Source organism: Melozone crissalis, unplaced genomic scaffold (genome assembly GCF_028551555.1).
Source record: "Melozone crissalis strain CALT ecotype California unplaced genomic scaffold, PUWL_Pcris_2 ptg000004l_1, whole genome shotgun sequence".
NCBI lineage: Eukaryota > Metazoa > Chordata > Aves > Passeriformes > Passerellidae > Melozone > Melozone crissalis.
This window is the reverse complement of record NW_026535782.1, coordinates 35,203,137-35,217,350: the sequence shown is the minus strand read 5'-3', so window position 1 is coordinate 35,217,350 and position 14,214 is coordinate 35,203,137. Positions and strand designations below refer to the sequence as shown.

Genomic DNA, 14,214 nt, shown 5'->3' with positions numbered 1-14,214 from the left:
CTGCATTATTTTTAAACTTCCATTTCACCTATCTTTCCTCTTTAATGACAAATCACAGTCCATACTGGTAAGTTTTGTGATGACATTGCTTATATTTTCAAAGTCACCATTTTATATGTTTAGTTGAAGTTAGAATTTTCTTCCTCAACAGATTGTCAAAAATGAGCATTTTAACACTGAGAAAAAGCCTCAATGCCTTATGTAATGTTGGTTTTCTTCCTGTACCACTCCTTTTTCTGGACTTTCCTCAGTAAAGGAGTCACTAGCTCCCCTGAACAAGTTTACTCTGTGATGTAAAATCCAGGCTGACCCTTGTATTCACATGTTTTTCATAATCTGGGAATAGGCTGTTCAGAGCTGCACAGGATGTGCCTCATTTCGAATGCTGGTTCATAACCCATGACTAAAGGAGTACATGCAAGGAATACAGTTACCACATTTGCATGAATTACTGTCATCCTTTTCTAGGGCATTGTGTAATTCAGCTGGGATGACGAAGCTTATCCAGAGCATGATCTAAGGGCCGTCAAAATGAGAATTAAGGTTTGTATTTTTCATCTGAACCTTGGAAAAAGTTGGACTGCAACTCAAGATACTGCAAAATATAGAGAAAGGCCAAAATCTGATGAAAAAACTTCTAAAACTTCTCACTGGAAAGAAAATTAATCTCCTCTTACCTAAAGTAATCCTCTCTCCTCTTCAGTCATCACTTCCTTTTTCACAGCCCACACTCCCAAAATTATACTCTTTTCTGGGAAAGCATCTTTCTCAGGGACTTGTAGACTCCTGGAACCTTTGCTTATGTCAGCACACCCTTTCTTTCATACAAGAAATTTTATGGAGGACAGAAGGTTGCTGATGCTCTCCTAGAAATCAGGCAGGAACAAAATTTAATGCTGCCTGTCACTGAAGTACAGCAAATAGAGTACCTGAGTACTGATATCGTGTCTATCAGTGTGAGAGCAAATGTTTTTGCCTGCATTTTCAATTTCTTTAATTAAAGGTGAAGAAGCAAAGTGAAGTTCTGAGATCTTTGGTTGACAATCACTTTTATTTTTCCCCTCATTTTTTGCTTGTAGCATGGCTAGGAGCTGGTAGGACTCATACAAAGTCTAGTTTTACCTATTTCCTGCATTTTTGAAGGAGAGAGGTAAGATCAATCTGAAAATGTACATCTACACTACAAAAACATGAGGATTAGGCAGAAATGTTTCCTCCTCAGGGGTAGAAGTTAAGTTCAGAGTGTTTGAAATCATAGTGATCAGTAAGGCTATGTCAATATGTGGTTAACTTCGACAGTTGCTAGAAAGACCTGGACAACATTATTTGATTCAGGAGAGAATAGAAAAGCCAGTGAAAATGAAAGCCAGTGTCCAATTTAAGAGCAGAGAGGCCTTTCCAAAGAAAAGAGACCAAAGTGAAGGATATGATCACACTAGTCCTCCAAAGAGAGAGCTCTGTCTTTTGAAGTTTGACGGCATTTTGTTCCAACAGTTGTACAAGTACTGCTTTTCGTGGAAGCATAAATAAAATGCTACTGGTAGCGCACATCCAAAGTCTGATACATTAGCCCTTTTGATCTGTAGAAACGTGAAGGAGTCCAGGCTGATAATTTCTGAGGTCACGGAGCACTGAAGGAAACTTTCATACTCAGAATATCCAGAAATTATATTTCTTCTCTTTAACTACCTTGTTAGGCTGTGCCTGGGTCAATATTTACCTGGATCAGTGTTTACTAAGCTGGGGTGCATATTTACTCACATTTTTAGTAAAGGGGCTCCACTGCTAACTGTGAAGAACAGTTTATTACACTTAATGGGAAGAAATTATTATGCCTAGTGTAGGAAGAAGAGACAGTCTGTAGTACCTAGTGAATGTGGAAGATGAAATTCTAGGAAGCTGTTCATAAAAGGCCAGGTGTGGGATACCAAGGAGGTGGAAAGAGTTCCCATGAGGCAGCCAAGCAGGATTAGCTGTTTTCATCCCTTCCTGATGGGGATTGGCACTTACCTGATGGGGACTGGCACTTAACTCTCTGTTTTATGAGAGCTTTGAGGCAGACTTGCCTGCCCTTCTTTACCACACCAACCACAACAATGCTAACCAGTCTTTGATCATCAAAGCATGGATTTATTAGAAGGCAGCCCGAGAAAATGCCTTCTTCTCTAGTGACAACTTAGAATTAGTAAGAATCTGTATCTCTGGGACACAGGACACCATGTTCCTGCAGAAGAGATCCTGTCTTCCTGCTTTGGTTTCATTCCAGGAGCTTTCTGGATTGCAATAAATGTTACCCATTTTTTCCCAGACTCCCTTAAGAAAGCCTTTCTTTCCACACCCAGGGACAGATTATGCCAGCTCCTCTGAGGAGTCTTCAACCTGTTCTGGCAGCACTGAGTGCCTGCTGGACATGCCTCTCTTCCAGCTCAGCCACATGCTCCAGGAGCAATTTCCCCAGGAAATGCTTTCTCCTTACAGGGCAGTGTTCATCTCTTTCCTGCAGAGATTTCCACTGGTCCCAGGTAAAGCACTCACCAGCAGGCAGGCCTCCTGCCTTCTTTCCCACCACTGCCCTTTGAAAGGTCCACAAAATAAGCTAAGAGCAAGTGAAGCAGATGCTATCCATCAAAATTTAATAAAAATATTGTTATATAAATAACATTAACATGCAGTTGCCTGTAACTTTCTGGGAATCGGTATTTGGAGCAGCATGTAGCTCTAAAAGTTTGTTAAATTGGAGTAATAAAATCACATAGAAACCAAGACTGTTCTAATGATGATTTTTTATATTGACTAAGCAGTAGTCAAAGTAGGTCAGACTGGGAAGGATAGCTGAGTGACACTGGGCCCTGTGTATGACCAAGGGCCATAAAATTACATCATCACTTAATATCGTTCTTTGGTTGGCAGTTTTTTCTGTGGTTGTTTATTTTCTGTGTGACACAGCAGGGGGCAAAGAGTGGGATTCAAGGAATGCTTGTATCAGAAAGGATCCACATTCCCATGGAAGCATGAAAATATTGTGTGTGCAGAGAAGGGCAACAAAGCTGGTGAGGGGTCTAGAGAGTAAATCCTAAGAGGAGAGCTGAGGGAGCTGGGATTGTTTAACCTGGAGAAAAGGAGGCTCAGGGGTGACCCTTATCACTCTCTACAACAAACTGATGGGAGGACCTAGCCAGGTGGGGGTTGGTCCCTTCTCCCAGGCATCCTGCGGTGGGATAAGAGGAAATAGCCTCAAGCTGCAACAGGGTATGTTCAGATTCGACATCAGGAAGAATTTATTCATGGAAAGGGTGGTTTGGCACGGGAATGGGCTGCCCAGCAAGGTCATGGAGTCACTATCCCTGGAGATGTTCAACAAAAGACTGGAGTTGTCACTGAGGGCCATGGTCTAGTTGACAAGGCAGTGATCAGTCAAAGTTTAGTCTCAATGACCTTGGAGTTCTTCTCCAGCTTAAACAATTCTGCGATTTCTTGATTCAAAACAATTATTAGGATATTTCATCAATAGTCAATGTCAAAAATCCTCTCCCATTCAGTTGCTCTGTTCCACCTAACTCCACTTTGCATTTCAGTAAGGGCTGGCCACCTAACAAACTAACTCTTCTACTTCTGGGTATCAACAGGTAGAATAAATGTTTTCATTGTTCCTAAAGCTCATAGCATCTTTTCCCCTCTGAACTTCTTCGAATGGACTTCGTGAAAGAAAACAGAACCCTCAGTCCATCCAGCAGACACCCTGTGCTCCACCTGTTCCCACCTATATCTACATATTTTGGTTTGAATCCTAATAATGCCTAAGACAAGGAGAAGGAGAGATGGCTGTTCATCCCCACCCTGCCTCCAAAGAAATTACTGAGGCATTCAATTACAACACCCTTCAACCCCATGACAGATATCAGAACAAATGTATTAAGGCTGTGCTGTGAAAGGATATGAATGGGTTTTGTGAAGCAAACTGACAACAAGTTTACCCTGACCTGTTCCTCATCAAAATCTTGCTTTGAAATGTTTTTAAACACCAGATGCAGCTGGTGACCAAGGTTCAAATAACTGACATTACTAAGATGCAGCCAAGATTTCAGCAAGCCTCATGGCGACACTTCTGGACAAAGATAAGGCTTTGTTGTAAGCATGAAAGCTTGGAACACCACTAATCATATGTAGGAAAATGTCACAACAAAAACCATTAGCAGTCTTGAATCCAGTGGAGAGGCAGGGAAAAGAAGTTAGCTTCAGGACTAGGGGTGAATAACTGATCCTTAAGTTTTAGAGTGAGCTATATAAGGAATCTGTAATGTAAGATGCCTGATTACACCTTTGTTCTACAGAGACCAAAACTAACAGACAATTACTCTACCATGCTTTCTTCCACCAAAGGAGAACAATTTAAAGATCTGCTATAAGGGCTCTTCTTGAATTTAAATGAGAAGGACAGCTAAACTTTCAAGAGTCTATTATGTTTCTAAAAAATCCTGACTTCTTTTAAGCATCATTTTACAGGCTTTAATTTCAGATTTGCACCTGGTCTTTGCCTAGGGGCAGAAATAAAAAGGATGCAAGTCAAAACACAGAGACACAAGCCTTCAGTATCTAGATAGTACAGCTAACAGCACAGTGAAGTTACACATGTTCACAATGTGTTCAGTTTACTAAATAAATAGCGATTATTGTATTTTCTCTCATTTCAGTTCAGACTTTCAAAATTATGTAGGAATAAAGATATTGCATTTTGTCTTCCAGTTACATTTGCATAAAACCAGAAATTACTAAAATAAAATATAAATCTAAACAATAAGTCAGATGCCTCTTTCATCCCATATTTTTAAAAAAATCTCTTCTGTCTCTTAAAAAACCCTAACTAACCAAAAAAAACCCACTAAAAAATTAAAATATACAAAAAACCACCAACACAAAACCCAAACAGTTAAAGCTAATTTCCCCTCTGTTTTGCTGTCCTGGTGAGAAGGCAGCGAAGGAAAAAAAAAAAAAAAAGCAAAGTTTATATAAAGCAGCTCTAACCACAAATGTTAGAATCATTTTACTAATGAAAACATGATTTTCCTATATATCAAAATCATGCTGTCATTTGAAAAAATACATGCAAACTCTATTATTAGACAAGAGAATAATGTATTAAACTAAATACTACTTAGTTTGACAATGATTATAGCATAAGCAAAGGCAGGTTGATATCTGTTTAAATAGTTTTAGTCAAAGCTAACCCTTTTCTTCTGATACTAATCTCTAGATTGCCTAACTCAAAGATTAATTTTATATAATTTCCTTGATTTCCAAAATCTATAAACAAGAGGGAGAGTTAAAAATTTTTTTCATTAATGAATCGTAATCCCCCCTGTAGTTAAAACCAAGAAAACTTTCCTAAATATATGTTGTGGGGACATAAATAAAGTAAGTAAGATGAATTACAGCTAAGAATCTGTCTTATAATGTGCAAGTAGTTTGGGATTGTAAACAGATGAAAGAGAAATAAAGCAAATGAAAAGGAAAAAGGAGGAAAAGAAAGCAAAAGAGCTGATAAAGTTTCTGGCTGCAATACAGGAGACATATCATTACCATATGATCTAATGTGGGTGTCAGCCTGGATTGTGTTCATTGAGAGAAACATTTTTTAACTGTGCTATGGAATAGAAGCAGGAGGGTTTTCCACCAAGTGACAGTCACTGAGCTGAATTTACCCCCTCCTCCTTTCCACACCTGCAAAGCCTTCTGCCTGGGTTGAATATTTAGTTTAATTACATCTCAGCTTTGAGAGCTCCTGTTGCAAATCCCTGGATTAAAAGGTACGGTTTTTAGTAATTCTCTTGAACTATGCTGCACTAATAGAACTTCGGGCAAATCTATGGCAAGAACTATTTGAATTTTAAAAGAAGCAAGTTAAAAATCCTCCTAAATGTTTAGTAATGTTAAGTTTTCTATGCAGCACTTTTGTTTCTTGGAAACATGAGAATACATTCTCAAAGACTGTGCAGATTTCCTACTGTTTATTTGACTGTTCTGTCTCTTGTTTTGATTTGTATAAGCACTGCTGTAGTCCTTTCTTTTTCTTTGCTGTAAACTTTTACAGCAGTATATTCTCTGCAATCCAGTGTTTAGAATCGGTGATATAGAGAGTGTAAAAAATGTGTGTATGCTTACATTTCTGCTTTAAACTGCGCTCTGTGATTCCTTTCTCCTGTGTTTCTTCATATACTTTTCAGACACTGATGAATATAATTTCAATTTCAGAGAAAAAAAAAGCGTAGTAGTAAGTTAAACGGGCTCTGTGTATGCCTTTGTAATGTTAGAAAGTGCTGTGTTACAGGCTACAAACAAGGGAATCATGATTAAAGAAAGTTCTTATGAATGAAATAGTGGAAAAGAAAATTCATGCAGTTGAAACTCCTGTTAACAGAGTTTTATTCTCTAAAACTTTTAACTCCTGTGTTTGCATATATAGATTTTATTGCACAAAATGGGCAAAACATAAAATGGAGGGGAATTTTTTGAATCTGGAACGTATTGTTTAGCTTGTCTTTGTGGAATTTTGAGAGATTTCTGACAGTAGGTGAACTAATAATTTACCCTTAGTATTAAGGTAAACTGACAAGAAGACCACCAGTAGAGTGGTGACGTGAACTGATGGAGCATATTTTCAGGGGTATTTTAAAATGAAATGTGGCCAAGCTACATTTCAATCTATGGTATAGACTCCTATGCTTGTGGAAAGCTCTTCTTCATTGTAAACACATAATTAAAGGAATTTTAAACAGTTATATCCTGCAGACATAAATATTGTGTCACAGAATTCAGATTTTTTTTGTTCTCCCTACTCTTTTTTTTGTAAGTGAAGTGTAAACATTTCTTGGTCATACAGCTTTGTATATATCTTTCCTTTTTTTTATGTTCAATTACACATGCAAACAATAGGAACAGATACATGTGTCTGCAGAATGGATGCGTATATGCCTGAAGATATCTGCTCCTATATCCTGATTAATATGTGTCTGCTGTTTTCTCTGTTGTATCCTCAGATTATATACTTGATATCCTTTGTTGTCCTACAGTTTTCCTTTATAGCCAGCTCTTTCTGATTTCATTAAAGTTTTTACAAAACAGGGACCAAAGGAAAGGCCTGCTACAGGGTTTAACTGAGATAAATGAAGTCATCAATATTAATGTGAATAAGAAGCAAAGTGTGAAGACACTTCCAAAGTGCCTTTGCATTTGTTTTTCTTTTTTGGCTTTTTTGAATGGTAGCAATTAAACTGCAGGATAAGATCCTGATTGTGCATTCTTGGGATGGGTGGTACTTCAGCAGTGACCCTGAGAGGGAATAAAGAAGTTTTAAATATTTTTAAATGTTTTAAAAATGTATTAATACATAAAAAAAAGACTGAGGATGATCTTTAAAGGCCCTGACTGCCACTGCCATTCAAGGACTAGTGTGCAGCATTCCCAATTTTTATTGTTGTTAATATATATTCTGAAAATTAATTTGCACTGGGGAAATGTTTTATTGGTCATTTTCACAAAGCAGTTTTTGTGATGAATGGTGATGGTTTAGCAAATTTTTCTTCTCGTCTGAGATTATTAATAAATTGCATTGTTATTTTACAATAATTTGCACATGATGATTACTGTTTCAAAAATCATGTTTTAGATGAAACCCTGGTAACAGCTCACTGCCATGCATCAACAGCACTTTGCAGTGGCACCCTGACACGTCCCTGTGCACTCTGCCTGCCTGGCACGGGTGTTGGAGGGAAAGGGACACAGTCCCAGTGCCAGTGGGGAGCCAGGGCAGGAGGAAGCACAGGAGGATGATCCACGTGGGGACACAGCCTGCCCCTGCTACGTGTCATGAGTTTACACAGCTCTGGCTGACAGGACCTACTAAAAGTCTCCAGCTGATGTTGGGGTCTGTGATCCCCCTCTGCACATGCTGTCAGTAAGGTGTCTGTTCCAGGAACAGAAGTACTTTCCTGTCCAACTAAGAAAACAAATATGTCCCTGAAAGAGACAATATAAACAGTGTTTTACTCCATGTGGTTTCACTTTGAAGTCTTTGGGATGTCTGAAGATAGTAGGCACATGTCTTCCTGTCAGGTAGATCACAGCAATATAGGCTATGATTTTAAGACACCAGCATATTTTATTAGGCAACCTAATCATCTTCTCAAGAAACAGACCTAAAGGTTTCTGGAGAAATCTACTCTTGGCACCTGTAGGTAGAAATTCATAAAGGAAAATGAACTCAGACACAACATAAATTGTATCTAAATCCAGTCTCATGGCTTTTTTATATATTTAGCTTTTTTCTTAGCACTAACCATTCCTTTTAGAGTACCTGGTGGTAGTATGTTAGAAAGGCAGGCTTCAGTAAACTACTCTCACCTAATATCATCTGTCCATTCTTGTCATCTACCTGGTAGGGTCCATATGTCAAAGCAGAGAGGGAGACAGTCCTCCCCTTCTGCCTCTCCCAGTTTTTTATCCAACAATGAATATGGAGGTGAAAAATGCTCTACCACACCCCAAGCTGTTAGATAACTTCTTCTAGAAAAAGAAATAATCCCAGCTAGCACCCAGCCAAGGTGTTTCTAAGATATTGACCTGAAGATGCAAGTGGACATTTTTGCTTTCATTACAAAGAGCAGCATCTGTATTTAGGACTATACCACCCATTTTAAGAAAAAGCTTATATATAAATGCCAAGTTTCCCTTTGTGTCACTTGGCAATTTGAAGGCAGATTTGGTTTAGGTGTTTTTGGTTGCTTATTTTTTTGTTTATTTTGTTTTTTGGGTTTTTTTGGTGGGCTTTTCAAATCAATTAAAATCAGTAAAGTATGAACTTCATTTTATAAAATACGCAGTAAAAGAAAATAATATTCAGAAAATTAGCTATTCTTTACAGCTTTGGTACAAAACCTGCAAACAGCTGTGCAATTTCTCCTTAATGGACAACAAGACAGCTAGCACAAGCTAGAGTGTGTTGAAATGCATCTAGGCCTAAGTCCTGAGAACATGTATTTCAGCAGCTTTTCTTGTTAATATCTATGGCAATACTTACTTGTAAAAGTTGCTCCTGACCATGAAAGTCTGCAGAATGAAGCCCTAAAGTCCCATTAGAAAGTGTGCACACAACACTTCAAGTATCAATTCAAATGCTTATGCAGTGCAAAGCAGAGGATTCTCAGGGTGTATATCAAAATTTAGAAAGAAAGCCAAGAATATTCAATATTGTATTGAAACACAATACAAACAAACACAAACACAACATTGTATTCCATTTTATTGTGTTGTTTGAACTAGGAAATAAGTATAGTGCATTTAAAAAACTAAAGACCTTCCCCTCTCTTTCCACCCTGTCACTAAATCCTAATCTTTCTCAGTCAGTTTTACTAGGCTATAATTTAAAACACACAGCAAGTCGACACTTAAAAACATTTCTCAAGACATGAAATACTGAACTACAGTGAGTTTGGGAACCTCAGGTTTGTCCCCAGGGTCAAACCCATTGCTATGAAATAAATGCTAATGAAATCAAATAGACTGTTACCTTGGCAGAAAAGAGGCACATGGAAAATGTGGCTTATTGCTTTGACTCTTTTGCATAACAAAGTTGACAGCACTGCCTATTCCTAAAAAATATTACTCTAAATATGCAAACAGATGTGTTTACTGTTGCCTTCAAACTGCTCTGCAAAAAAAAAAAAAAGGCCTATTGACAAGCAGCTACCAGACTCCTATCACATAACTGTCCTATTTTTACAACTCAGTTTTCTTTTATTGAGAGGAACAGTTATGCAATTGGTGGATGTGCTGGACCTCCTTCAGGAGGAACTTTGGGAAGCTTTGGGAAACCGCTACTTTTGTTGTTAATCCGCTGCTTTGAATCCTAGGTCCTGCCGGGCGTCCATGAACTGAGCCATGAGGAGGCTGGCTCTGCTCCTTGTACTCCTGCTGCCAGCATGCTTGGCCAAGCCATTCCACCAGCAGGGCCTCTTTGACTTTATGCTGGAGGACGAGGGCTCGGCCGACATGGCTCCGACGGATGATCCCGTCATCTCCGGCTTCGGGCCCGTGTGCCCCTTCCGCTGCCAGTGCCACCTTCGCGTGGTGCAGTGCTCGGACCTAGGTAAGTCCAAGAGCACCTGCAGAGGCTCTGTGCTCACACTCCAGTCACGGGCCAGCAGCTGGGATGGTGGGGCTGCCATGGACTGACACTTCCTCACTGGCTTTTTGCTAAGAAATGTGCTACAACTACTCTTAACCAGAATTTACAAAGTAGGCCACAAAGCCCTGGCAAGATGGGTGGGCATTGTTGTGACCATGGAGGATGTTTGATTTTTTTAAATTTATATTTTGAATGTGTACATTTCATTTGTTCTTTGAAGTGCCACGGATTTCTCTTGAGGAGAAAATAACTTTTCAAAGTATTCCTTCAGATTAATATTAAATAAATGCAGTGAGGTCAGATGTGGGGATGGAAATATTTTAGAAGATTCTAAATTGTGTGCTCTAAGGTCCAACACCTTTACTCATACTGTCTAGTACCTCAACATAGAAGTCATCCAATTTCCATAGGAATATATAAGCATGAAATAAGCAACGGAATCATATATCCTGGAACCAGCTTTTTGGAGTAAAGAGCTTGGAAACCCACCAAAATAATGAACACAGCATGGAATTCCTTATTAAATATCTTCCTGAGCCACTATACGAGCTGAAACCATGAGAACATTTCTCACAAACTCTCCTTACTCCCTTATGTAAGGGAGGGACTTGTGTGCACAGTCAGAGTAGCAGGATATGAAGCCATGTCTGCCATCATTTGGCTTTTCCATGCAGAAAAGTCTCAAGTAATGAAGTTGACTTCACTGAGACTGTTCTTAGTTTAAACCAGTATAATTCAGTCTTAGTGTACAGTGCAGAAAATCAATTAGAGTTGGTTTTGCTAACAAGAAAACAGACAAATAGCTTCTCATGATTTTATAGAGCTTTTTTTTTTTTGTTTGTTTGTTTTAGTCATCCTAGCTCTTTAAATGTATAGCTGGGTGTTTCTTTTTTCTTGTTATGACGTTGGCTTTGATAATTACTGTAAATCATGGCACAACTCCACCAATTAGAACCTGTGTCTCATTGTGTTAGGGGTTGTATAATTACAGAGAGGAGGGGAAACTTTAGCTACACCCCTAGAAACTTCTGTGAATTTATTAAACTGAGCCACATAATTATGCAACGGATATGTTTGGCAAAGACCCAGTGAACAATGCAAGCTAAGCTGCACGAAACAGAGTGGGCTAACCTAGCCATAATTTCAGAAAGTTTCCACAGTACTGTCCCCCTTGAAAGATGGGGGTTTTTTTGCCATTTAGGTGCCAGAGACAGCAAACATGGAGTGGGGAGTGGGGAGGAGGTTGCCCCACATGCCATGAAAGCCTTAGGTTTTATTGTTGTTACACTTAGTAATGCTGATGGAATTTAAGTTATTTAGAGAACTTGTTCTCAGTCTGCTTCAGTTCTGCAGAATGTAATGAGCTTTCACTTGGTGAAAAAGTAGAGACATTCACACAGGGAACCTTTGCTCCTGTACTTGTTCCTGTGGTCATGCACTTCTTCACACACACATTGCATAAGATACTTCTGGGTTAGTAGAGTCCCATACTGACAAGGAGACTCAGAAATACAGCAATTAGTGCCCCAGGTCAGTGTTTCCCAGATAATTTCAAGTAGGGTGAAAAGAAAGAGATATATTTTGAGCTTTCTTTATACCCACATGCTGCACATCATGCAATGAAAAGATTGTGCTTTTGGATCAACTAGGCTGATAACATCCAGCCATCGGGTACAAAGGAAAAGAGATCTCCCTGGGCTCAAAATATGCAGCCCTGAAAAATAATAAATAATATTTCCCTGGCAGAGCTCAAGGAAGTATTTATCAAGCAGTGCCAGCCTTGGCATTAAGTTTCAGCCATCTTCATCCCAGCCCCTGATGGGACACGGTCCAGCTGGGAGTCTCATGGAGACACAGTTGTTCTGGCTGCCCTGCAAGCAGGGACAGGAGAGCTGTGTGCCACCTGCTTACAGGCAAACCTGCCCTCTACTCTTCTGAATTCACTTCTGTGTGACACACCCAGGCAAAGCCATATTTACCTACTGACCTGAGACAAGGCAGTTATTGGCCTTTTGCTGCAAACTGTGGAGGTGACCTCCCGCGCTCCTGAGCTGTGGGATGAAGGACGCTCGTGTTTCAGGGATCAGGAGCACAATTTGCACACAGAGGCATGAAACTAGCAGTGACAGTTCTACCTCTCTGTTAACCTGGCCTGCTTCTCCCTTCAGCTCTGGGCTTTTCCAACCCAACCAAATTAGCTACATCCGTCCTCCAAAATTGTCAAATTTAGTCATCTAGTCCCATGGGTACTAGTTGAAGAAAAATTTCAGGCACAGTAACAAGGGTCCTCACAAGGACATATTAAGACTTCCTAAATAAATTCTCACAAAGGAAAGTTGAAACCTGAATCAGGATCCTTTCCCCTACATACTCTCTGGCATGGAAGGAGTGTTTACAGCCATGAGGACATGGGTGCAGGGGACATGCCAAGCAAGGCAAATGGAGGACCCTAACATGGGCAACATATGGAGACATTTCCTATTCCTCAGCCTGTTTCTTTTGTGCCTAAATGGGCATTTGCTATTTGTAGATTCTTACTTCATAAGGAAAAAACCAACCATCTGACACAGGATTATGTGACTAAACCACAGGAGAACTATGGAATCCAGAGTCCAGAGATCAGGTTTGTCCCTTTGATCATGAGCACTGGATGGGAATAGCAAAAAAAATAATAAAATCCAAGTTCAATAAAAATAGTGAACAAAAATGCTCAGTAGTCCAATTACACTCTTGTCAGCTGAATTTTTGCATTCCTATAGTCTTAAACTTCAGTCACATCTTCCTAAACACATACCTACAAATTAATTTGTTTTGCTTCCCAGCCAAGAGCTGAGTTGACAAGGAGGATAATGCTGCCTTCCTTCTCACATTCTGAAAAAGAATTCTTTCTAAGTTTTGGTTACTGATGGATCAAAAGCAGAACCCCATTGCCTACATTTCATGAGATGTATTACCTTTGCGAACAGGCTCAAGGATCCTATCAAGGAAGGCCACTGTGCTATCTTTATAAGAGTGCTACCTTTTATTAATCTACCTCCTGTTGTTAAAAGGGAGCCACAGGTACACTTTTTGATCATGCTTCAGTATGAGGCATTGCTATGCTGTACCCAGGCTTTCCATAGGAATCACAGGCATCCTCCTTATTAGAGCACAGTACAGGTGGGGAGTAACTGATGTAGCTGCTCAGAGGCCACTTTTCTTGCTCTAAAGTAATATATACAGGGAAGATGTACAGTCAGCTGGGCAGGCAAACACGCCTCAGAAACCCCAGGAAGGATTAACAGTTCCGTTTAAAGTCTCATCCTCCCAAAGGGAGTCTCAAGCAAAGTTCATCCCAGAGTGTCCTGGTTGGCAGGAGGATGCATGTGTGATTACTCATCCCTGCAGCAGATGCAGGATGCTTCATAAGCACACTCAGAGGTGGTGGTCAGAGCTTTCTTTCATCTTCAGATAAGTCTGGCAGCCCCTTCTAAAGGAGCTGTGTCTCTATACAGGATGCAAGGAGATTGCCCTCCTTGGAGAGTTACAGGGCATAGTTGGGGTCTCTCCATCTGTGTCATTTGGAGTATCCGTGAAGGTTTTGGGGTTTCCTAAGGGTATGTGAGAGAGACATGCCAGCAAACAAAGATCAATTGGTATTACTTCTAAAATTCAAGTCTTAACCACAGCTCAGAAATGCAGGGTTTCTCCAGCTTATATAAAGAAGAGTACATTAGAGCTCAGCATGGATGCTGGAGGGTGTGTTTGAAAAGCACTTTGAGATCAGGAGATGAAAGGTTCACAGATATGTAAAATATTATCAGTAATTATTATTTGGTAACATTAGGCAGTTTATCTGAACAAATAGAGTGTCTCAATATATCAACTGATGGCTCTTCTACACTTGAACCATCGTAACATGGCAATTTATTTGTTGGCAAAAGATAATTTATCTCATTGTAAGAAATCTTCCAGAAATATCTGAACAACCATTTTCTGATTTTGACTTCATGTGAGAACCTCATTTTTCACTATAAAGGAAATTATCTCCTTTA

General features: G+C 39.6%; 1 protein-coding gene across 1 annotated transcript in view; it reads left to right on the top strand.

The window, feature by feature from the left end:
• The first annotated feature begins 5,676 nt into the window (after nt 1–5,676).
• The window catches only part of DCN (decorin), a 38,647-nt gene continuing 30,109 nt past the window's right edge, over nt 5,677–14,214 (top strand). Inside the window, exons 1-2 of the mRNA XM_054275110.1 lie at nt 5,677–5,804; nt 9,906–10,141. Coding sequence (XP_054131085.1) covers nt 9,934–10,141 — 208 coding nt within the window. The 5' untranslated portion in view covers nt 5,677–5,804; nt 9,906–9,933. The remainder of the gene's footprint in view (nt 5,805–9,905; nt 10,142–14,214) is intronic.